This window comes from Coloeus monedula, assembly GCF_965178545.1.
Source record: "Coloeus monedula genome assembly, chromosome: Z".
In the NCBI taxonomy this organism is placed as follows: Eukaryota; Metazoa; Chordata; class Aves; order Passeriformes; family Corvidae; genus Coloeus; species Coloeus monedula.
This window is the reverse complement of record NC_138822.1, coordinates 52,734,870-52,760,350: the sequence shown is the minus strand read 5'-3', so window position 1 is coordinate 52,760,350 and position 25,481 is coordinate 52,734,870. Positions and strand designations below refer to the sequence as shown.

Genomic DNA, 25,481 nt, shown 5'->3' with positions numbered 1-25,481 from the left:
GACAAGACAGAAATGGCTCCTTACCATCAGGAAGAGATGCAATTAAGGCAAACAAGATCTAGCCCTTCCCTGGTTGGTCACAAGCCTAATAAATTACCAGAGTAGTCCAATCAGGAATATATTTGTATGCCATGATTTTTTTTGTTTGTTTTTAAGTGTGAACATTCTCATTTTGGGTGGCATATACTGCAGTTATAGTAGATCTAAAGTATACTACAGGTTCTGGAAGCTGGAGCTGTTCCTCCATTACATGTTATTTCACCTGCCATATAAAAAGAAACACAGAATTAGAGGCACGGTCATAAATTTCCTTCTCAGTCATTGCAGGAGTTTTTTAGAACTTTTACGTTATCCAGTGATTGGTGTAGATCATGCCTATGGCGCCCTACCTAGAGCTGCAAAGTAATTGTGCTTGGAAAAAGTATTGGAAAGAGTATTGTGGAGTTAGTGAAAATCTTCCTTACTTGAATATCAATTACTTATTCAGGAAATAATTCTTCAGAAATTGTCTAAATTGTAGTTAAAACACTTACTTTTGATATTTCAAGTTAACTACTGTGAGTTAAACTGAAATAAAACATCTAGACAACTCTAATAATTTCTAAACTGTGTCATTTGAGCAATGCCCACACCATGGGCTGTTGGAATTTTGGTCCAGTTTGTAACAAAAGAAGAGTTCAGATACAGTCTCTGGGGAGTGAAAGTACCCAGTCGTGGCAGATATTTGGCCAGACATTTGGGAGAGGCCAGGAGAACCTTCTGCTTCTCCCTTTCTGAGAGTCAAACAAATCCTCAGGATATCAGACAAGCTTTCACCCAAAGCCCACTACAGCTGATGGATTTCAGTACGACACAGGCTGGGCCAACAGAAAAAGAAAACCACGTTCAACCAAAATAAATTGCTACTGGGTACTGCCAGGACTGCTTGCTTCTAGGTAGTACTTAATCCTGGCTAGAAACAGGATGAACCATTATTTCTTAAGTGTTCTCCTAGGACTGTGTTAACTTTTCTTAGCTTCTGCTTCGTGACCTGTGGGACAGCAGATCAGCCACAGCCCCTGTGTACAAAGGGATGTCTCCCTGCTGTTTTCCAGGGACAGCAAATGATATTTTGCTGTCCTCAGCTGCATGGGAATTCATGCTGAATGTATTCTCACTAGTTTCTCAGATACTAGTGTTTGGGAATTTAAGCTGGTGGCCTTTTTGACAACCTGTCATGGTGTCAGGTTTGAAGGCAAGGTGCCTTCAGCCTTGCCAGTGGAGCCAAATATATGAAACTTGTTCTGGGTGTCTTACTCTGTTGTGTCAGCAAAGCTTGCTGTAGATCTGTGAGAGTATTCATAAGCATGTTTTTGAGTTACGAATGAAAAGCTAATTACTTTTTCTGACCTCTCTTTGCAGCCATTCTCTCTTCCTCTTTTTTCTTCTCTTCCTCCAGAGCTTTAATTTTTGCATCGTACTCATCAGCACGAGTCTTCCACTCATTCCTGTTGTTCAGAAGCCCATCAAGCATAGGCTGAATTTCCTCATGGAAACGGGAAAATTCCTAATCCAAACACACCTCTCAGTACAATGCAATGCAGAGGGAATGCTTGTCCATCACACCCCAGGATAGACCCTGACACTTTGCATCCAAAGCTGATGCTTTGCAGAAAGCATTAACGGCAGAAAAAGGCACCATGTTGCAATGCCCCAGAAAAGGGCAGATGTTCCCTCATCAACATATCCCTCTCCCCAGGAGTGATGTTGCTGCACCAGGACTCAGTCATCTGGGATTTGAACCCCTGTTGATAAGGATGAGGTGTGTAAGGGTGCACATTACTTACCTTATAGACAAATGTGCACACAAAGTCAATGAAACCCACTTGAAGCTTTGGAAGCTCAGCAGCTTTCCTTCGGTCCATCATGGGCTGTGGGAGGACACAAATTCACCATGATTTATGAGACCATTTAATTGAAAAACACACCTCTATCTTCTCCCCAAAACTGCCTTGTTGTGTCAGCCTGGCAGTTTTGTCATGCTATCCTAAAGGCTGTCCATCACGGATCTCTTCCTCAGCTGCAGAGGAGTGAAGTGGGCTCATTTCTATTGCCATTTTAGCAGAAATTTGAGGCAGCATTTCAAGCATCTACGGATGGGGAGGAGAACAACAAGTTTTTCCCTTGTGCCTCTCAAACAGATACCAGAAAAGGTTCATGTTATAAAATGTTGAAGAGATTTTAAATACTCTAAAACATGACTGAACAAGAAATTATATTCCTACAAGATCTTGTTGATAACTATATAATTTGTGATGCCACTGTAGGTAGAGGGGGTGCATGAAAATCTACTTTAAAAAAAGCCCCAAACCACACAGGTGGATGCCACATCAAGGAAAAACTCCTGGTTCTTTCAATGTCAAATTTATCTAAAAAAAAAAAAAACTTAGAAATGCCCTTCCATTTATCAATAATTCCTTGACTCTATGGAGTCTGTGTTTGTGTTTTTTCTCTTTATTAGAAACTCTTCTTTCTTCTGTGACCTGTCTATTCAGTTTTTCACTTTTTCTGTAAGGGACCTGCACAAAATCTCCAGGGGGTTAGTCACCCTTTGATGGTTCACAGCTGCTAAACCCATCTAACTATACGGACAGCTGGACAAGAGGCACTGGGCACAGTCAGAGATGCTCTTCACTATCTCAGAACACAGTTTTCTATTGGATTTTGGCAAGCGTGGTGATTTCAGGCAGACACAGAGCAGTCAGAACAGCACTGCTTGTGGTAAGTGTGTAGTTCAGAGCAGCACTGCTTGCTGTCTGAATTGAACTGCCTGGTTCTTGCACGGTACTTACAATGGGCTGCTGCTGAAGGACGCTTATTTCCAAATCTCCTTGCTCCCAGAACTCAGCTGCCACCAGTAGAGCTACCTACATTGATAAAGAGGGAAAAAGAAAAGTTAGCACTAACTTCAGCCTCATAACTTGATGCACTTCACATCTCCATTCTGAAGCAAATCTCACTTGTAATCCTTCTGTTTCTTCTAGTCCAACCATAGCCCCACTCTTTCTCCTGGGAGGGGCAGCTGTGGCAATAGGATTGCACCTGTCTAGTGACAACTCGACAGTCCTGTTGCACTGGATCTCATTAGTCCACTCCTCATCTATTAAGAAACATTTCCAATGTATTCCTCTTTAGGATTTGCTTACTGGTCGCCTTGTGGGTGTCTATTTTTTTTTTTTTTCTGTTGTCTTTTCTTCATGCTGAACAGGAAGGTAGGCTTTATTTCTTTTACCCTCCTTTAAATTTTAGTGTTGTCTTGGGGTGACTTTATGATGTGTATCCCATACCACTGCCTTATGCCCAGGAAATAATTTTTGTACCTTTCTATGCCTTTAAACTGAGCCTGAGAGGGGGAAGGAAAAACTGAGCAAAACTTTTTCAAAGCAGTTTGCAGCTTGTTCAAGGAGACACAGAGATAGAGGCTTTTATTTTCAGCTGCAGCAGGAGAGCGGGAGGGAAGGGAAGCACCCGGCTTGCTTTTCTTTCCAGACAGCTTTCAGCAGTTTTTTTTCCTCAGCTCTTTTTCCTTTGGAAAGTTGAACTTCTGTTTTCCTGGGACTTCATTTTTTTCCTTTTCTCTCTGCTGGACTCTTTCAACATCAGAATACATTGGGAGGACTTTCCACCAAGGCCTTGGCCCTGGAGGTGGGCTCACCACCCAATCCCAGCTCCAAGGAGAGGGAGAGAGAGATCTACAGAAGTACTCTGAAATTTTCCCAGGTTTCTCTCAGCAGGGCGAGGGGTTTTATTATTCAGCATTATTATCCTTTTCCTGTGTGTTTGTTAAATAAATAGTTTTTATCTCTTTCAATTTCCTTCAAGGAAATTTATTTTTCCTCATCCTGGTGGGGGGAGGGGTGGTTGTGCCTTCTCTCAGAGGATATATTTCTAAATTTGACCAAACTGGCACAAGTGTTTATTATTTAGCAATTACTCAAGTACAGTTCAGGAATGAACTCCTTAAGGAAATCAAACAACTGAGCAAACTGGAGGTAGATATTGCTGTAATAAAGCCAGTGCATATGTTATATCTAAAAAATCTCACTGTGACCCAAAAATCTATATTACTGGGAGGTTTGTTTTGCTTTTTGTTTTGATGGGGGTTTTTTTTTGTAAACATGAATTTTTTGAGGAACTCACAACTACGATCTGAAAGACTGGTTAATCCATCAAAACCATAGCTATTCCTTTTGGTAATTTTGGTAGGAGACTTTGATTTAACTTCTAGGCAGCTTAGAAATTGCATTACTTTGAAGTATAAGTACAGAAATCTAACAGGATTTCAAGCACCTGACCTTACTCTGGACTTCCCAAGGTTTTGTGATAGCCGACAAGTCACAAGCAGTCATCATCATGGCCCTAAAAACAGGAAAGAAATTAATTTATTCCCTATTTTTTCAGGCTCAGGACCCTCACACCCCAGTACTGTATCAGGTCTACCCTGGTCCCTGGTGAATTGATAGACAAAAAAAGATGGATTGCTGCAACAGCCTTGGTTCTGACTGGAACAATCATCAAAGGTTGCTCTCTTGATTAAAATGCAATTATGATGAGGAACTACTTGCTTCTGGCAGTAAGATATTTACTTCTTTAGTCATTGCTGAGCTGAACTCCATGACTTTAGAGTAACACCTTGGCTCCCTCATGGGTGTGTAGCAGTGCAGTCTGCGGTGAGGTTGTGAGGCCACTTCATCGCCAGTGTAGCAGCACTTCATCCTGCAAAGTGTCTGTCTGGTTGCAAGAGCAGCATTGTGCAACTCAGATTCGTTGCCACTGGGAAGAACAGCTAATGGATCGGATATCCCTGTTTGTGGCCTACAGGGTGACCTGGTAGGAGTATATAACCAGAAGGGATCCTGCCTCTCCTTAGGAGTATATGACCAACATGACACTTATTTGGATGAAGAACCACTTTAAGGTTTTTTTCCCCTGTTTAATTTTCCCTGCTTCTCCAGAAGATCAAATCTGAGTGGCCAGTAATGTATCACTCGCTGACTTTGCACTAAGTGCAGCACAAAGTGTGTGGTGGAACTCTCATCAGGTGTCCACATCACTAACCTTTCCCCAGAGCCAACTACTCACATGACAACCTCTTTCTTTGTTGTCTCCAGAGACAGATACTCAGTCCAGGCAGTCACACTGTCATAGGTCTTAGACTCATCCACGATCTTTTGAAACATTGTTCTCTTTCTTTGGGGGGGTAGGAGAGGAAGGTAAAAAAAAAAAATGGAAAAAAAGAAAAATCTATTAAACAAGGAAACAAATATGTTAAATACAGGTGGCTGATCCTGGTATTGGTAACCCTTCCAGAAGGGTTTCCAGTAGTTGCTGTCCTGGCACTTTATGTCCTCAAGGAAGCCCCCATCAAAACCAAGAACCATCATCTGGTCTCTTAACTATTGTAAATGCCTTAAAAATACGTATAGTGGTGAGACATGAGCAGGTCCTTGAAAGTATGACCTACTGCAAGCTGTGTCAGCTGAGAAATGCTTCCACCTTTGTTGGCAGTACAAGAAGCATTTTTCCTTAAATGTTAAGCAAACTGCAGAAACCTAGAGCTAGCCGGAGTATTTTTAAAGCTACCTGGCTTTATATACTTAGTCAAGAATTGTTAGACTTATTTATATAATCTAAATATATATAGGGAATTCTGAGGAATGGTTTATACACAATACACCCTTGTTTGGAGTGGCGTAAGATCTGGAGAAACCCGATGTTTCAATATTAGCAGAGAAAACAGGCCATATCACAAAGTGACTTGTGCATGTGTTCTCACATAAATAATCCTGTGTCAGCTCAACCAAGCCTCTGCTTGCAGTCCACTTTGCCCAAGGAAGGCAAGGACCAGTTTGCTCCCAGCTGGTGAGGAAATGGTATTATACAGATAGATGGTGCCAAACAGATATTGCATCTCCACAGAAAGAGTTCTGGTTACTCCAACCTCCCTCAAATTCCTCTCTTTTGGGCTGTTTAAATTTAGTGTAATTATACTGCAGTGCAAAACACAGAAGCAGTTTCTGGTCTTGACACAGTATTTTGAAACCACATTTTGAAAGCTCCTTGCTAATTAGAAAGTTATATGTCATTGAGTTTCAGTCTTATGTCCCAGAAAGTTAGCACACGCTGCTCCAAGATTTTGGCTTTTTTGGCCCTTGGGTGTGAAGCAGACTATGAGCTGGACATTAACCTACAATGGACTACTTGTTATTTGTGTCATGCCTCTCTCACAGAGAAGTTAGTATAGTTCTGGCCAGGCCATTTTCCACCTAGGAGTATTTTCAGAGCTGAAATGCTAGGTAAAAAAAACCAAGCCAAAACAATCCTGACATTTCTTCCCATAGGGGATCACATAGCCCTCCCTTGTTGGAAATAGAGGGTTAAAAAGTCATGTATATGATTTAACTGAGCAGAAGTTCAAAATTCTTTTGAATGATTTGACTTCTCCCACCAGCTCTGAGGTCAGTATTAAGGGCAGTCTCGTAGAGCCAGTGTCCGTGAAGAGAACTGCTGCACTGGTGGGTGGCTTTCAGAGCAAAGCATCACATTTGGCCTTTGTAAAAGGCCAGCTGCTTTCTGCCTCTCACACACAGTGTGCATGACCAACTTACTTGAAGTAGAGTGCCAGGTCTGTTGCTATAATGGCAATTTCCATCAGGTGAATCACATGCTCGTGCTGTCTGCGGTTGAGGTTCTGACATATATTCAGTGACTGAAAAGCAAAAGAAAGGGAGTTGCAAAATCCAAGCTCTGTGTTGTTATGAGTTCCTGGCCACCTCCCTTTCCCAAATATATTCACTTTTTTTCTTTCAATTGTTTACCTTGGTCCCCTCAGGTGCAAAGGGTGCGAGCCCATTCATGGTGTGGTGCAATTCCCCTTTAGTTCACTGAACAGGGGGAGGTTGTTACACAGCGTCTACACAAACCCCATCCCCTGGCTACGGGGGAAATTTGCCTGAAATTGAAAGTTAGCTGTTGGAATGTGTCAGCCTTGGTCCTGTCAGAGGGGCTACAGGAGAACAACCCTCTATTTAACGTATTCCTATGGGGATAACAATGTAGCTTCTGAAGAAACCAAGTCATGCATTTAGGAAGCCTATGTGCTTTGGTCCTGGCAGAGCATAGAATCGTTAGGAAATGAAGCAGTTGCAGTTTGTTGGCATCCAAACCAGAGAAAGGTCTTGTGCTGACAGCTCGGTCGTTAATGAAAAATCTCCCTAAAAGAAAATTATTCATGCCCTTATACTACTGTTCATTACCGACCTCCTCAGAGAGCAAGAATTTTCCAAATTCCAAGTGATGTCTCTCTAAAATTGAAGATCCATGAAGTTTAGCTAAAGGATTTTGAGATCTGGTTGCATAAAGGAAAAAATGAAGATATTAGTGCAGCACATAAAATTGAAAAGAAGCGTCTCATTTTGTATTTAATTTCTGTCACACACATAAGTTCGATTATTTTTAAAAGGCCTGTGAGTAGAACTTTTTAGTAGGTAATGACTTTAGTCTAATAAGACTTATGTGACGTTGCTTATAACTCTTTGGACACTGTGTAAAACAGTCTTCCAACTGCAAATATCACTCCAACTCTTCTTTATGACTGCAGTGTAATTACTCAGCTAAGTAAGTTTAATTCCTGAATAACTACATGTTGATATCTGGTAATAGGAACAGAAAAACCTGCAACCCTTGGACACCTTCCTAGCTGAAAAGCAAGGCCCTCTTGTATCAAAAACACAAGCCAACTTCACTTAATGTTTTTCCAAAGCTCCAGGAAGTAAGACAATGCAGCCAGCAAGCATTGCAGAAGAGCTGTGATCTGACTTCCTAAAGTGAGCAACAGAGTCCTGACTGGGCAACAAAATTATGCAGTTGTTTATCTGTAGCTAATGACCGCCTACTGAGAGCAGCATTCTCATAGGTGCTTTGTTTCTGTAGGTGGTGAGGGCAATGCCATTCATGGTGCTTTCTCCATAGATACAGAAAAAACTGGTCATCTTACATCCAGGATGCTTCTGTTGGCATCCTAAGTCTCCTGTAGTGCTCAGGATACTGAGTGCCTGCTCTGCACCTGTTCCACATGGTAATGGTAATGTAGAGTTTTGCTTTAACCAGAGGAGGTTTGCTAGGAGGTAAAGAAAGCCCCAGAGAGCACCGTGAATTTTCCCCAGCAGCCAAAGCATGAGCTCAAACACTGCAGCAAGCTCAAAAGCAAGGTAACTTGTCAAAGAAGGTTGTCACCTTTGTGTATTAAACAGAGCTGTACTGGAGTTTGGTGTGATCACAGCCTGATTCCACGCCAAGTAGGAGCAACAGAAAATGGTTTGAAGTGGTGAGAAAATGCTTACTTCATTTGGTAGAGGTTGTTGGTTCCCCTGTGGTCAATATCGTGGCACAGAGCAGCAGTTACCATTGCAAGGGCTTCGAGGTCTGTGTAGTAACGCTTCAGTTTGCCAGTCTGGAGGGAGAGAATTTAAATGCCATATGTTAGCATCTCTAACAGGGAAAGGTACTGAGCAGTGACTGCTCTGTGCTGAGGATGTCCTGGCACAGTCCAGGAGAACTCAAAGCATTTGTGAACAGAAATGCAATGCACGGTAGACTTAGGTTAGAATGGGGAATCAGCTGGGAATAAAATATTTCAGACCCAGGCAGGCACATCTGTAGTGTTTATCTGCTTGATGCACACCTGTAGGGTTGGCTACCCACTGCTATAGGAGCCTTGTGCCCTAGGATTCACCCAGGCTGTCATAAGTGCCCCTCCCAGACACTGCACACAAAGTACTTTGTGAAAAGGCTCTGCATCTTTCGGGTCAGTGTGGCTGTCAAGCTGAATCACCCAAAGGATTGTCCAGGGGTGGTAGGCATAAGTCTGCTGCCAGATGTGTGAGCAGATGTGTGACAGATGTGACCATCTTCACTGGTTCCTGGCTGATCAGTCCCTGGTGTGGAGCAGCAGTCTGACACCTGTTTTTCTTGTTGAGGTATCTGTTGCCCCGGGGACCTGTGAGAAATGGCACTCTCCATGTTCACACTGTCAATAGACTTGTACCTGTGTCTGTCCTGGGTGGAAATGGAAAGCATGAAGTTGTGTCCATCCCAGCCAGCTGACTTCAGTCTGGCTCTTACTGTCAGAATCTATTGGAAGAATGGAAGTCCTATAGTCTCTCTCCTCTATTCTGAAGAAGGATTTAATCTGGAGTCTATTCAACACCATACACATCTGCGTCTATGAGAATTAAAGCTCTCCATTCATTGGCCAATATTGACCAAAGATTTCTTCACATGTAATGTAGTGACTGTCACTTCAGGCAAATGGAGACCTTGTTTAGCAGGACCTGTGCTAGGAGTGACAAACCTTTTTCCTACACCAGGTTTCAAAGGGAGCCCTGCATAATTCCCAGGTGCAACAGAAGACCTGCTGTAAGTGAAGCTGTGCCACAGAATTAACCGTGGCGGTGTCACCTTACCATCAGGAGTGTGAACATGGTCTGTGCAACATTGAAGCCATGGCGCCAGTTGTGGTAAGTTATCTTCCTGTAGCCTTTGCTGACGGAGTACACGAACCTTACCAGAACCTGCCAGAGGGGAAGAGGATGTTAGTGTGGGTGATGACACTGCTGCCTGTTTATCTAGCCATAAGGGTCATGTACAGAAATCATGGATGAGGCTCAAACCAGCCAGGTGGGCCCAGAAAGGGATCAGAAGCTGTAATACCATCAGGCTACCCTGAAAGTGTTGTTAGAATAAAGCCTAGTTGAGAGCAAAAGGGGACACTAAAATGTAGCTGCTTTCTAATCTCTCTCTCGCTGTCTTTTTTTTTTTTTTTTTTGGTAAGAAAAATAAAACCAAAGAGATGCCTGTGTGGTAAACAAGAATCAGCTCTGCCTAAAGAAAAAGCAATTTCATCTTACTGTTTGTGAATTTATTGAATGGTCATGTTTCTCTAAATTCTCAGTCATAAGATTTTTCCTTTTGTCTTGTGATGTATTAATACTGATATCTCTCTTCAAGAGATATGGATCCATAGATGTAGAGATGAATGACATTTATATCACCTAAAGAATTACAATATAGGGCACTAAACAGAGAAATGGTTTTTTCCCTCTGCAGTCTATTTCGCCATGTGTACTACCTCTTGTAGCTATGCAGGTTTTCTCATTAAAGAGCAAATAATTTATGAATGAGTATTCATTTCTTAAAATCTCAACCATGAGAATTACTGCTTTTCACACCTGTTCCAGGGGTTAGTTGTTCCGGAGTAGATATTTTGAGTATTTTTGACACTGACATTCTACATGTAAGAAGCACAGAGTTAACTCTCGTTCACTTCCCCCTCAGTTGCAATCCTGCTTTTCCAGGGTGTAAACTCTTCCTGCAGTTACCGCCAGATCCCACTAGATGGAAATCGACTTCACGTGATGTGCAGAGAAATCCCTTGGGGAGCACGGAGCTGCTGGAACACCAGTTTCACAATTCCTGTAGGGTTTTGGACTGCAGAAGTCGTGAGTTCGCACGTCAGGGCTTATGGGGTCCTTGTTCCCACAAGGCCACACCATTCCCATCGACAAATTGGTGCCAACTGCGCCAAATGAAGGCACATCCATGTTTGCATGGGAATGAAAAACAGAGGGACTTGGCAGAGCGGGTTTCAGCACATGCTGGCTGGAAGCTGCAGGGTACATACTCTGGCAAAGGAAACAGGCACACAGGTGGGAACTCCCCGTGTTGCTGCTGGGATGTGTTTTTACACTGCAGCTGTGAGTGGCACTGGATACGGAAAGTGCAAGCAATCATTTTCAGGGGCCACCACCCATCCATACAGACCTCATAGCAAACCTGCTCCTGTGGCAGGCAGTGAGGAGCAGAAGAGAGCAGAAGAGGCCAGCTTTACACTCCAGTCCCACATGAGAGACTGTTCCTGCCCCCAGCAGGGTGAGGGGGCTCAGGACAGTGACCCCCTCCCGGCAAGCCCCCGTAAACCCAGTTCTGTGGCTGCTCTCTGAGCTGGGCTGGGTACGCACGGGAACCTCAGTCCCAGCACCAGCATGGGTGAGTCTGCTGTACATCCAAGACAGGAGATCCTAGCTTTTTCCAGCTCATACCTCCTGCGGGATCTGGAACTTTTTCACCACGCCAAGCTCGTAGTACATCTGAATGCCACATTTCACCAGCTCTAGCTCGGTGCAGTCAAAATCAGAGAACCTGAACTCATAGATTTCGAACTTAGTGGGCCCCGGGAGTTCTTCTTTCTGTAAGAGAGGTGGGCAGGTTTATTGCTGTTCTACTTATGTCATTCCTAAGCTTTGCTAAATAAAAATATATCAGTCAGATGCTGCTTTTCTTCTAGAACATAACACAGAAATGGATTGATATTAAGCTTTTCATGATAACCCCATTAAGTGGAGGAAGAGGGAGGACAGTTTTGGTTAAGTGCAGGAAATATTGTTCGTTTCCTGTTAAGCACTTGATTTGATATAATTTGAAGACTCAGAATGGGAGAAGACTTACAGCCTTCCTTAATTACTCTGAAGATCAAAATGTGTGACAAGCCAAGGTGGCTGACGTGTTTCCAGATGGACTTTGAACCCCTTGAGATAAAGTGGCAGAGAGCAGGGACTCACCAGGAGCTGTGGAAGGCGCTTGCTGAGACATAATAATGATAATCTCAAACTCGCAGAGCAGAGGAGGGCAGGGTATGCTTTGCCTTTACCCTTCACCAGGGATCAGCATGCCAGCACTGGGAATTCTTCCCTACATCTATGCAGGCAATATTTGTTTTCCCGGGCTGTTCTTTTCAGCAGTGCATTTTTCTTACCAGAATGCTTGCCAGCTCCTCTTCGTCACACTCATTTGGTTCCTTCCCCAGCTTTTCTCGTGTTGGCTGCAAAGAGCACGGGTGTGTTAAGCAGACAACTGAACTCCACTGGACTTTGCACTGGGCAGCTTTGGGGCAATCTAGGGCAGCTCTCATATTCAAATTGTGCTTCTTTCCTGGACCTTACTTCAGTTTCTTGTCTTTCAACATATTTTTCCTGGTAGTGTTCTCCCTCTCCTCAATTTTGTTTTGTGTTTCCCTCACTTGCAAATGTTTCCCAGTGTTGCCGCTGGGTCCTCTAATTTCACATCCTCAGCACTAAGAATGTTTTGAAGAATAAATCAGTTTCTGTTCCACCCCTACAGCCCTGCCCTGAGTAGCACTCATTCAAGCCCACCTCCAAGGCTAGCTTTGCTGAGGAAATTAGAAAGAACATAGTGGCACAGTGTGCCAAGGTGGAGGGCAGACCACAGAACAAAAAGAAAGGTTTTGTCTGCCCCTGTGTTGTTACTAGGGCCCAGGTGCTGCTGCCACGTCGTGGTGGCTGGCAGCATTTCTGTGAAATGGGAGACCTGTATCTGTGCCACGACTCATGGGCCAGGTCAGTACTTGGGTGTGTGCTTCACGTTGAGAGGCATTACCAGAATTTCCTGGATTTCATCCTTGTCACATTTCACGTGGTAGAGCACCATGTCCTGAGCAATGTCCTTACGGTTCTCCAACTTGTTCATCTTATCATATGTGTCTGTGTTGAGTACAGACCAACCCAGGAACTGCGTCAAGGACTTGGTGAAGGAAGAGAAGGCAAGAGTGAAATAGCCATAACATCTGTTCCTCAAAGACACAGCCTTATGACAGCGTATGATACATTTTTAAAGAAATGCAAGCTCGACTTTGGCCACAATCCCAGCAATGAGCAACCATGTCTTTGCTCCCAGCTGCAACTTCCTCCTCAGCAAAGCAGCTCCCCAGCTGTTGAATCTGCCCAAGCCTTGAGAGCATCCATGCTGTGGAGACTGAAGGACCCTCTGTCCAGTTCAGGGTACAGAAGACTATTTCTGTGTGTCTCCATGCCTGTGGAAAGGTTTCTGTCACAATGGTGACAGCAGGTGAGGAACCCTCATATCAAAGGAGAGCAAGGTGGTCTCAACATGCCTCACATGTATTTACTCACATCCTGTGCTTGCTTTCAACTTGTTTGCTGTCCAATGGCCAATTCAAACTGATTTTTTTTCCACAGTCTTTTTGTTTGATAATAAATGTCTATTTGAGGAAATGTCCTGATTGGTAACAGATGCCAAGAGCTAAATACTTATATTTCATTGAAACTAGCAAAGGAACATCTCTAAACAGCAAGGCCCTTAGTCACAGCCACTGTTGGTAGATTCAATAGCTGGCTTCCCTTTGTATCCTACCTACACAGACAGTTTCTGTGTAATTTTTTCACTTGCCCATCCAGTGAGAGCCAGTGGTCAGGTATGCAAATACAGGTGAGAATGGTTGTGTTGGCACACAGCAGCTGCTCATGGCTAGGTGTACAACCCAAAATTTTCAAGCCGATGTATAACACCTCTCTAAGCAACAAAGGTACCCACTTAGCTGCAAAACACTTGGGATGCTTTGTGGGTGTACATGGAGCAATAGTGACCTCTTCAACCACATGAATTTCTTCCAGCAAGAAACTATACCTCCATGAGGGTTTCATCCTGTTCATCAAATGGTTTCCCATCTTTTCTGTTATAAAATGTGACAACGCCAACAATTTCTTCCCTTTTATTCACTATTGGCATGGAGAGAACGTTTTTGATTGTCCATCCTGATTCATCTAGAGGACCTTCCTTGAAGCAACAGCAAGCAGAAAGACAGCATGTACTTAATATGTTTTCTATATAAATGAGCACTCCAGTTTTACATTAGGACTACAAACAAAAAAAAGTATTTATATGCATAATATTGACTCTACATTACATTTCTGCAAAAAAAATGTTGAATCCTTAATAGAACTGGAAGTTTTCACAATACCTGAAAGTTAAACATCTCATCTGCAGCAGCATTCATAATGTTGCAAATCTAGGGGATCACACAAAAGAAATATTACAATATGGGCAATGAGAAGTTTAACTGCCAAAACAACGGACTGAATTGCTGAGAAAGCAGCATAGGTATTATTCATCTCAGAAAGACTTGATGAATCCTAGGTTAAGTACTTACAAATCCACTTTCAGCCACATATGTTGGCAGTCCAGTTACTAGTGCCCAGTGATCCGGGGTAGGATTTCTAACGGAAGAAAAAGGTGTAAGGGAAATTAAAAACATACATTTACTAAAGAAAGGTCATGGAGCTGAAGTGTGTTCAGCTGATTGCATAATCTTGGTTTAGGCCTGGAACTCCCAGTCCATAAATGGTCCTGTCACTTTCAAAGGATCCATGTGCACAGGCAAAAATTTTCCACATAAGTAAACACTTTCCCTTCAAGGATTCAAGACAAAATGACTGATAAAATATCAGTTTGCAGAGACTTAATAAAAAGTCGCTCCTGAGAGTGAGGGCCATGTTTCAGACCTTCAACACAGAGAAAGATAAAAGGAGATTCTTGGCTAAGGATGTCTGCCAGCCTGAATTTTGAACACTGCTGTACCCAAGAAATGGGGGCCTTTTTTGCAGCACATACACCAATGTGAAGCAATGTTACAAGAAATGAGCAAAACCCCTCTAATGTCAGGTTTCACTAAGATGCCCAAGGCTCCTCTGAGAAATTCAGTGGCAAGAAGAGAGGACAGTTCTCAAAGAGAGGGAGTCCCAGCGTGTCAGGAGGGGAGAAAAGGCTAGCGGTAGCCTTAAGATAGGATCAGGGATAGAAGGATTGGAGAGAAGCGAGGAAGCCTCAACACAAAGGCATCCTGGGTGGGGCTCACCCACTGACACAGGAAAGGCATGGAGGGGAGTGATGCCTCAGCCTGGCAAGGAGAGAGGAAACCTGCAGGCAATCAAGGCAGCTCACTTCTGCAGCCAAAAGCAAACACTGGTTGCAGTGGATTTTGGAGCCTGACTTCCAAGTCAGGATGCCCTTGAGGAAATCTTTACCCCACAGAAATGTGAGTGGAAGCACCAGCTTACATTCTGACTCTCGGTCTTCTATCAGTCCTTTGCATTTCTCCACATGGATGTCTTTAAACTATGGGGAACCTTGCTTTTAGCTACACCCTGTGTCAGTACCTAGCATACAGGGACTGGGCACTTACGGGATGACTTTAATGTCTTCTTTTCCATGTAATATATAATCAATGACCTTGTAAAAGACTATTTCCTACAAGTGAAAAAAAGAGTGGCATTAAAATGACTGGTGAGGCAATCCATCCAGACAAGAGAAAGTTAAAGAAATCTTGTTTTCACATACCCTCCCATCTGGGGTTCGAGGTCCTGAGTAGGGGGGTACTTCTCCCAACAGGACTGGCCACAGGTCAAAAAATTCCTGGTTTTAAAATTTAAAAAGTATTTTTAGAGTAGGAAAGTGCATTCTGTCTTGAGCCTCAAACCATTGCTCTACCATGCTGGGTTTGGAGTTGTGTAAGCAAGGCAGGAAACAATAAAACTAATTCAATACTAGGCAGCAGAATGATACCCAAATATCCAAATCTGGAAGCGTCAGGTGCATTTATATGGCTGCATATTATCATACACTGCCTATACACTTCATTCAGTGAACAGTGAGTACTGGCTGTACTCAGAACAAACAGCTATGACAATGCTCTTATGTTCTTCATTTTCCAGAGTGTGACTATAGGCTGACCTACTGCTTGCCAGATTGAAGAAGTGAAATACTTCTTTTGCTTTTTATTCTCTTAGGCTACATTATAATGTTGATCAAAGTGCCTTTATCTTACACTAACCATCTTTTAACACTCCACAAGACAATATGCTACAAGAGCTCTGTCAACAAGACAGTCAGCCTGACAGTGGGACAAACAGGGCTCCACTGGCAAGGATGCTGTGTAACCCTCACATAAAATTTGCAAACAATCAGACCAAATCAGAGGTAACTTCAATTCTGTCAGCTTGTTTTCATGAAGCCAAATTTCATCTAAAAACCTGGATATTGTGAGCATGAATGAGTACTTGAGGAAGATGGCTGCTTTGTTGATGGGGGTTTCCACAGGTGTCTCACTACACTTCTGATACCCACAGACTTTGTGAGGTTTTGTTTGTGCTGCAGGCTTTGACCAGGATTGCCAGACTCAGACACATCTTCCCCTCCTATGTATTCCCAGTCTCAGACAGTCTCATTCCAGCGATAAACTCTTCGCCTTTCCTCTGTTTTAGTCAGCCCATTATCTTAATCTTTGCACAATAAAAGAATGCCAACCAAAGTAAGAATAATGGCTCAAAGTTAGCTCCAGCTTTCACTGCCTCAGTAAATCTTATCTCCATGCATCACCCCTCAGGGGATAGCAGCAATCTGAAAGATGCACAGCACATATGTGAACACTCACCTTCTCCTTTGTCATGTCCAGGAGACCGACTGAGTACCGGTCACAGTTCAGGTACGCCCGCACGGTATAAAAGGCTTTGTGGAACTGCCTCTCAATGTCCGTCAGTTCCTCAAAAACCTTATTAGCTGACCACAACAGCACCTGCGGGAGAAAATCAAAATGTAAGCACAGCCTTTCTCAGAGAGATGTGCTTCCCAAATGTTGGGTTACAGTCCCCGAAAAGTGCAGAAAACCTACACTGCTTGTTCACACTGGGAATTACAATGGAGGAAGAGTCAGGTCATCATAGTGTTATATAGAAGTCAAACGTTACCAACACAGCACAAAAAAGTAGTAGTGTCAGGCAAAGAGCTGTCCCCACTTAAATTTTGCACCCCTTAGTAAAATCTTGCATCCAAAACCAGTTAACACCAAAAACGTTGCAAATTCCGGAGGCTGGTGCTTGAAATAGCTGAATTAACACTTTCCTCAAAGACTTTGAGCAGCTGTTTTTTGTGTGCATCGGCCCATGATCCTTTTTCTCATATTCTGGCCTACAGATGTACCTTTAAGAAAGCTGTTGCTATTAGGCCCTTTCGTTTGTAAAAGCAGACGTTACACAGATATTGCTCTGAAATGATAAGGAAGCCACCCACACTCTTGCTTAGCTTAGCTAATGCATGTGTGCCTGTATCCAACGTGTGTGCCTGGCTTTCTGAGCCCAGGAGGTATGAGGAGCTGTGCTTCAGAAGCACTGAGAGCTGCAACCTGAAGCAGACTGGACCTGTGCTTTGTACAAGAAATACTGTTACATGGCCACAGTGAGAAAAAGTGTCTCACCTCTTCACTGGGCACTGGTAGATGTTTTTTGAGCAATTCTGAGATGCACTGGTCTGTTTCTAATCCATAAATTGGGACAACTCTGCCACTTGTATGAAGTCTGAGTCATTCAATAACAGCATCCCTCAAACAGGGTAGTGGTGTTGTCATACAAACAAATGAAAATGAGCAGCAGTTTAGCTTTTTGGCACTTTACAGCATGCAATAGGTAATGCTGAAAGCCACAAGCCCAGTGAGAAGGACTGAGAGAAACAGCTGAAAAATATCTAAGTCAAGGAATCTTGCAAAGAATTTGGTCAAAATGTATTACATGGTCTTCTAGTAAGACTCTTACACAGTATCTGAGCGCAAGCAGACTGAACTGTCTTTGCACAAGCCATTTTACCCACGGTATTGCCCAGTCTTTGCTGTTGGGATTTGCAATATTAAAATCCTAGACCACTTTTGAGAATGTCATTTGCTCACTCTGTACTTCAGTACTTTCATTTCTAACACAATGAACTGTAATAACTTTCACAAAGCCCTGAAGACCTATATTAATCAGAGGTTTGACAACTGAGCTGTTGGCAGAACTAGAGCAGTGTGTCCTGCATCTCATTGTTGCTTTCCTCCCTTTCTGTGGGACCTGCTCAGACAGCACTAACATATGAACACAGGACTCCTGGGTTCAGTCCCAGACCAGAAGCATTAGGCCTTCCACTTTCTGGGACACCATTTTGTCTTCTAGCCCCTTTTTTACCCTGACTAGTCCTACTGCTAAGCTCTCAATGGGAATAAACCTTTACCAGTTTTACTTTAGTTAACTATTCACCATTGCTGGTGGCTGTATCACTGGAATATCATTCATGTTTTGTTAAGTGAAAAAAATTAAGCAAAGCATAATGAATTAGAAAGTATAAGTGCTGTCCCAAAGCTTCAAAATAAACTTTCATTCTGCATCCATTTTGCTAAAAGAGGCATTTCTCCATGGGAATCCCAGTGGAGAATACAGCATGGCTGCCATGAAGCACAGGTACAATTCCAGGTCCTCTTCAGTGATAACCAATACCTGCTGCACAAAGTGGTTGCAAGGATTCACATCCATCCTAATAAATCTGAGAATTCTATTGTACCCCAAGTAATGGAAAAGAATAGTGCCTGAATTACTTCAATCCAGAATATCCTAAACCCTTAATATATGTTCTTTTCTACTGATGGAGGCCAATACAACAGGCAGATGGCAACCATTTTACTGCCTCTAAGAGGAAATCCAATAACAATTTTTAATGAGCAGATAAGGAAAAAATACCACATTCCTAAGTGTTTCAGAAAATGTCTTGGTGCTGCTGTCTGAAGTGATTAAGTGATCCAAGAGTGCTTCACAGCCTCAAGTCAACAAAACATCTAGAGGTCAGTCCTGCTGAAACTGGTGCCACTGCATCAGGTCCTGCAGTTTCACCAATAGCAGCAGAGTAATGAAGGACTCTAGGGAAAGGATCAGTATTTCAAAACAGTTGAGGGCATCTTTTCCTTTCTGCTCTTCAGGAACAAATCTCTGAAGAAAATCAAAGTCACCTTTTAAAACAGAAGAATGTATTAATTTGATTTTGAGATAGTCAGTCTGCATTTTCACTCTTACCTGGCCCCTACGAGTCTCACAGTTGTGAAGATAACTCAAGTGATAAATTTTCAGGTTCAAGGATGCAAAATTCAGATACTTCAGAAAGAGCTGAAAAGGCAAATTGTGATATTGAATTGAATGCAGTATCAACCTCATGTGTACAGTATTGCATAACACTGCTTTACAAGCATCAAGGTAATTTCCCAGGATAAATGCTTTGCTTTGCACTGCCATGACATGAGGCTTATCCCACTGTACCTTCCCTGAAAGATCTGAGATAAGTATCCTCATTATGAGCCTCTTCTATGAGGGTGTGAGTGCTCTTTAGGGAAATGCACACCAGTGGAGCCCCACTAGAGCAGACATCACTAGCATAAAAGAATCTCTGTTACATGACAGAAGTAACAGCTCTTTGATAGGAACTCATCTACTACCACTTACTGTTTCATCAGAGCTGGTGAAGTGTGGGCCGTTCAGCTTATTTATAGCCACAATGACTGCAACCAAATCTTTGCCATTCAAGATGGGTGTTGCAAGGATGTTTTTTGTAGTGTAGTCGGTGAGCTCGTCAACAAATGCGCTGAACTGGGCACACTGTTTAATAGAGAATTTACAAATAAGCGTTTTCCACAACATGTGTAGTCTTGAAATCAAGCCAAAGCACAGCCCCTTGAAGTAAGCTGCCTAAAAAAATTTTGCTTAAAAATTACTCAGGAAAAGAAATGAATTAGCAGAAAATTGGACAATGTACAGATGATAAAGATAATAGCAAGAGCAGAAGCTGTGGCTTTTGACTGCCACATGCATACTTTTAACTTTCTGTAAAGATCTTGCAAATCATAAGCTTTAACATGTCAAACTCTCTCAGAACAAGGGGGCTCTCCACTGGTCACTCTCAGATCAATGACATTCTTCACAGTACCTCCTCCATCCTTTCCTCTGACTTCTTGTTAGCACTGCAGAGTGGGTAGAGCCAAGTAGCACTGCACAGCCACAGTGTATAAACCAGTGCAGTGACTGGCAAGTTCACTCACTCTCATTTTTCATCTGCTTTTACTGTGAAGCTTGTTGTCAGCTTGCAGCATCTACCCCTAGTTTCTCTTGGAAAGCAGAGAAAGGATAGTATAGAGAAAGCAGATGGCCAATGAATTCACCTGCACAGGGCCACACTGATACCGTCATCACCTGCCACAGGGGATTGCAGGGATGGTCTTGCTGACAAAGGATCTTCTCCCTGCTCGGGTGAATAGCTTGTCAGCTATTAGTTCTTCTATTTGGGTTAGAAAAAGCCACACAGCTCTGATCATATTCAGAAGGTTGCACCAGAAAGAATGATCACTCCCTAATGCATCTTCTGCCCATACCTTCCCCTCTGTTGGCCTTTCCTGCCAAATGGGGTAGACCAAGCATTTATTTTGTCTCTGGGTCTTCTTCAAAGGAATTGTCTTATGGCAATGTCTAAAAGCACTAGGGTTGGAGTGTAGCACTTATCTCACAGCACGGAAAGCCTTCCACATATTTGGAGAAACATCAGAAACCAAACAACTTTAAAAAGTTTAAGTCACATTCTGATGCTTCCCCCAACACCCACAATACCCCCAGCAAAAAAAAACCCCAAACAGGTTGCAGAACCAAAAGAGTGTCTCAGTATGTTCCGTGGAAGACAAGGAAGGTTTTGCTGGAGGGTTGGGCTATGCCTGCATTGAGCAACAAATGAATGAATAAACAGATGGCCTCTTTGTAACTAGCAAACAATAGATGGAGTAATCCCAAATGCCATATTTGGGTCATATGGATTTCAGTTTTATATCTATGATTAGAACAAGCAGATTGTTATTCCTGCCACCCAGGTTTACATGATTGAACCAGAAGTACGGGAAGTAAATACTGTCATGAAAGCATAAACATAAAACATTAAAATCCCTCAGATCCCTCCTGATATTGCAGATTGCAGTTTTTGCTGAAAGACTTTTTTTGGTCAAAGCGTGTTTCTTGCTGCTTCTGATGAAGATCACCCATACACAGATTGCCATTAACGCACCTGCTCTGGGGTCCACTCCCTCTGATTGATAATAATGCCTCTAAATGCCCTTAACTAAATCTTCATCACAGCTTTGATTTTCAAAGGTCTTTCGTGATGGAAAACTGTCTTCGGACTCACTGTAAAGGATTTCTTTGTCTTTGCCCCTTCCTCGTAGAATATAAAATTGTATGGAAAATTCCATGTGCATTCAGTGCACTGGCTGCCTCACTCTCCTCCACTGGACTAGAAGTGATTTTTTTTTTAATTAGACAGACAAGGTGTAGCAGTGCCCTGTTTGCAGGTATTAAGACCTAGTGTAATCAATGTGCTTAGTTTCACCTCACTCCACTAATGAAATTGGAAGCAACTTTCAGACTTGCTACTTGTTTCCAATACACAGCTACTACATCACGAGCACTGAGGTGTGCTGCTGCCTCTTGACCCCTGTGAGCCTCTCTTCTACCCAGAAAATGAATAAATGGCAAACATACCTCGTGGACATCCTTGATGTTCATGGTTTTTTTGGTCTGAGCAACATGGCCCACAATGCCTATGTCCAATGGATAGACAATCTCGCAGTCTGGGGAGACCAGGCATTCCTCCAGAGTACTTCCCTCTTGGATGTTGAAAAGCCTTGTTGCCAGTTCAGGAGTTCCATTTCTCTGCCTATACATGAAAAGACTACAGCGATCAGCATGAATAAGGGACCTGATTCTTCTTAAGGTCTTGAAAACAACTTTCTCCATGTTGATGCTTTCTTGCATGTCTTGGATCAACTCAAAAAGTATTTCGCTCTCATTGTTATCCCAGGACTCTGTTTTTAGTTTCTTCTCAAAGTATTGCTTGGCAAAAGCAGGGTTGCCATCAAGAAACTTCTCCACGTCGTCTTCACTAATGCTCATTGTGAATGCCTTGGATCTTGTGGGTAAGTAGCAGTCCAAAGGTGTGCAAGCAGCACTCTAATTTCTCATGTAGCTCTTAAATTTTTGTAATAGAAGATGCTGCTTCTGGTATGACCAAGTTTCAGGTATCCCTGTCAAGAGAGCTTGTCATCAGGAAGAGGTATTCCCTTATAATGCTGAAGGTGTGTCTGTGGGAGGATAGATCTTCTCAACCAAAGAGATTAGATGACCTCTACAAGAGCTTTGGGTCAACTTTCCTCTTCTTAATCTAACTGCAAACAAAAACTGAGTACTCACAATGTCTGAAAACACTATCCTTTCCCTTGATAAACAGAACACTTACTGAAACAATTCTATTGAGGCAGCAGCAACAGGGAAGGAGTGCATCTCCTAACATTGAAATAAGCTCTTTAAAGTCTAATTAAATATATACTGCTTGGGCCTAATCCTTGGCTAACAAGGTGAGCATCTTATTATTTCTGCTCTCCCAGCTCCCAGCAGTAGTAGGAAGTGTATCCTTCACAAAAGAACTCAGTGGCCAGAACAAAAATAATGAGGTAATGCTGCTCTTTAGGATTCTCTCTACTATTGCATGGCTCTACAGCAGCCCATGTAAGGGCTGTTCTCTAAGGGAAGCACCTATCCTGAATGCTTTAGTCCAGGGTTTGAACTGAATTTGCAAGGTCTATGGTCTTCATTTCTTGCTAGTAAGAGCCACAACAGGAAAACATGCCTCTTAATGGCATCCCTTTAGGAAGGAATCTGGAGAGCTTCTGTTTGGGATTGCTGAGTTTAAACACTCTGAAGAAACATCTTTTATTTATCTGCAGATAAAACAAAAAAACAAACACCAAGCAAAACCCAAGCAAGCCAGGAACGTAGAAATATTTCCCTCATCACTATCAGTGGAGAAAGGGGGAGAATTATGGCTGTGAGGAACAGAAGCTGTTTCACATCAATGAAGTCACAATGCTGCGAACAGCAGGTGAGGGTCAGTGTGATGCTGGGAGGCAAAGTGCTACAGAGGCCATTACTTCTCAGAAGAATTAAACAATGCACAGGAGTTTTCATTACTGGGGAGCAAGGCTGAATCCCATCTACTACATTGCTGGAAAATAAGCAAGGCTCACCTGCTCAGGGAGTAAGGTTCTAAGGGTCCAGGCTGCCTGTGTCTCTGAGTACTGCCACTACTGCCAGGAGTGGCTCAATCCAGCCCAAATGTGAATATGATTGCCTGGGAGGAAGGTGGCTTCTTCTGGTAATTCTCACAGTCAGAATATCAAAATAGAATTATTGCTCAAGAAGACTTGGAGGAGGTGGTGTGTGCCACACACATGTTCCACAACCATGTTCTAGCAGAGGAACAAGGACCTACTCAGATCTGGCATGGTGGGGTCTGCTCCAGGCCTCCAGGATAGGAGGTGCATGAAATTTTTTGTGAGCAACAAGCAGGACTGTCCCAAGCATAGGACTTGGTGGCAACAGAGAATTTTAGTAGGGACAGCAGCACTTCAGGTTGCAGGCTGTTCAGCAAGCTTTCATATGTTGCAGCAGTTTTCTGGGTTCAAAGGGTGGCAGAAAGGGCAAGAGGGAATTTTCTTCATTTTTGTCTGGAGGCAATGGGAAGAACTAGCTAAGAAATGATGGTGGAAGACAGTTTAGGTGAGTAAGACCATGAAACAAAAGTTTCAAACTGGAAAAAATAGGCCATTTTGTAAATTATGTGTTCTTGTTAATCTTAAGAGAAAAGCAGGCAGAAAGTGTATAAGTGAAAGTGGTGAAATTATGAAGATGTGTATAAAAATACCATGAACAAGTAAAAATGGAAAGTCAGAAAACTCAGAGTCGAATATGAGGTTAAATTAGGAATATGAAAGGCAATGAACATATTCTGTTTATCATATACGGAAGAGCAAGAATATCAAGAAAATTACTGAAAAGATGAAGTCTTAGAGGATTGTGTAAAATAACCTCTCAACTCTAAATGTCTTTTTCTGACAACTAATGGAGGATCTTCTGAGGTTTTGAAAGACTGGGAAAAAGTAAATGTAGTGATTCTTTCAGCAAAATAGGAAAAAGAAAGAACTGGAGAATTCTACAACAGACCATTTTTTAAGATTGGCTTCAAAGAAAATACAGGAACAACAAACCGGTTTATGTATATAACTTGAGGAGGCAAATAACAGCCAGTGTGATTTTGTCAGGAGCAAACTGTGCCATACAGCATAGTTTCCTCTATGGCAGAGTCAGAAGTCTGTGGACACAAGGCAAGTAATGGCTATCACAACTCTTCACTGATGAGGAAATAACAAAACAGATGTTTTGTCTCTTGTGGTGAGGGCTTAGATGAGATAGTTAGAAGGTGGCAGCAAATGTATTTGAAAGATGAAGAGTTTGTTTTAGTAGCTAACTAATGAAATGTAGAATTTCTTGAGTAAGATTCTCTGTGAAGGCCATAACAGATGTAGAACATCTCAGTATTTCCACTGATAGGCGGAAAAATACTAGGCCAGCAAGTAAGCCATGGTCAGGTGTCTGTAAATGTGTTTAAGCACCATCTTAAAACTAAATTGCAGACAGGTGTGTTCAGGACTAGAGGACTAGAACTCCCCAGGGGTGCATGAAAAGTCCTACTCATGTAGAGAACAGTCACCTGGTAAATTCACGGGGATGAGTCACTATCTCGGCTTAACATGGACTGCACGTGTGTCAAGACTTCCAGGCAGAAGGAGGTATACATCCATTAGGAGGAACCTTCTCTTGCATAACAGATCATGCCAAGTTGTTCTGAACAGATGTTTCACCTGGAATACAGTGGGAAAATGTGATCTTTGAGGAAATACTGAGGTTTCTCATGTCTCTTTTTGAGTCACCTCTTTTCTAACAAAACAGTCCCCAATTGTATAAAAGGCTACTGCTAAGAAAAAAGGAACAGTCTGTTCTCCATAATCATATAGGACAGCAGATTTTAGACCTGCAGAGAAAAGGCTTCCAAAACACTGGGAAGAGATTGCTCTCACTTTATCTTAGATACCGCTAGAAACAGAGATGTCATCCTTTTTCCCGGGGAACACTTCAGAAGAGGTGAGCATCTAATGACACCAGCCAGCTGGAACTGATAAAGACAAACAACTTCTTAGAGTCAGGGGGAAACACACTTTTCTGTGGGTCCAGCCTTCCTGTCCATGGTCTGTCAGTAAGGAAACCATTGCTCATACGCCAGTAAAGTCTTCATTTGCAGCTCTGTAAACTCCCTCCTGTAGTTTATTTATGATGAACACGTGGAAAGCTGGAGGCAGCCTTCTGTCTTCCAGTGTCTCTGCTTTAGTAGCAATCTGGGCCCTTCCAGTGCTTGGTAAAATACAGGCCTTGTTTCATCTCACAGTGATAAGGAGGAAAAAGGGTAGAGTAAAACCAGTTAAAAGTCTTTCCAGGGGAACTCACACATTTTGGATTCTGGTGTCCTATAGGAATGAAGTTTCCTCCCACCAGCTCTTTGAAGAAAATCTGAAGTTTAATTCTTCTTAGAGTCCAGCATACTGTGGCCTGGCAGCTTTTATGATCCATTGGATCCTTCTTGTGCCAGGTCAGGTTTGTGGAAGGAGAGAAAGTCTCCTGGGAGCTCACAGCCACTTCTCAGAAATGTTTCAATGTCCGGGAATCATATGAATGATCATATGTCCAGGAATTATATGAAGTGGATATCACAGGACAGAGTTCTGCAGCTAGAGGATGTACTCAGGATGCCCTATGTCTGAACAGAAGGTCCTTTGGGATTGGTAACATGGTACAAAA

The 25,481-nt window shown here is 42.7% G+C and overlaps 1 protein-coding gene across 1 annotated transcript; it reads right to left on the bottom strand.

Annotated features, from left to right (window-relative positions):
* Nucleotides 1-203: 203 nt before the first annotated feature.
* PDE6B (phosphodiesterase 6B) lies at nt 204-21,686 on the bottom strand (the record flags this gene model as incomplete). Its single annotated transcript, XM_082301489.1, has 22 exons — nt 204-262; nt 1,390-1,546; nt 1,827-1,910; nt 2,832-2,906; nt 4,335-4,398; nt 5,122-5,229; nt 6,648-6,748; nt 7,300-7,387; nt 8,382-8,491; nt 9,504-9,611; nt 11,139-11,285; nt 11,852-11,917; nt 12,493-12,636; nt 13,540-13,689; nt 13,874-13,921; nt 14,063-14,129; nt 15,095-15,159; nt 15,250-15,324; nt 16,343-16,483; nt 18,780-18,869; nt 19,203-19,355; nt 21,276-21,686. 22 exons carry the CDS (start codon nt 21,684-21,686, stop codon nt 204-206), a joined length of 2,511 nt encoding a protein of 836 aa, XP_082157615.1.
* Nucleotides 21,687-25,481: the final 3,795 nt, after the last annotated feature.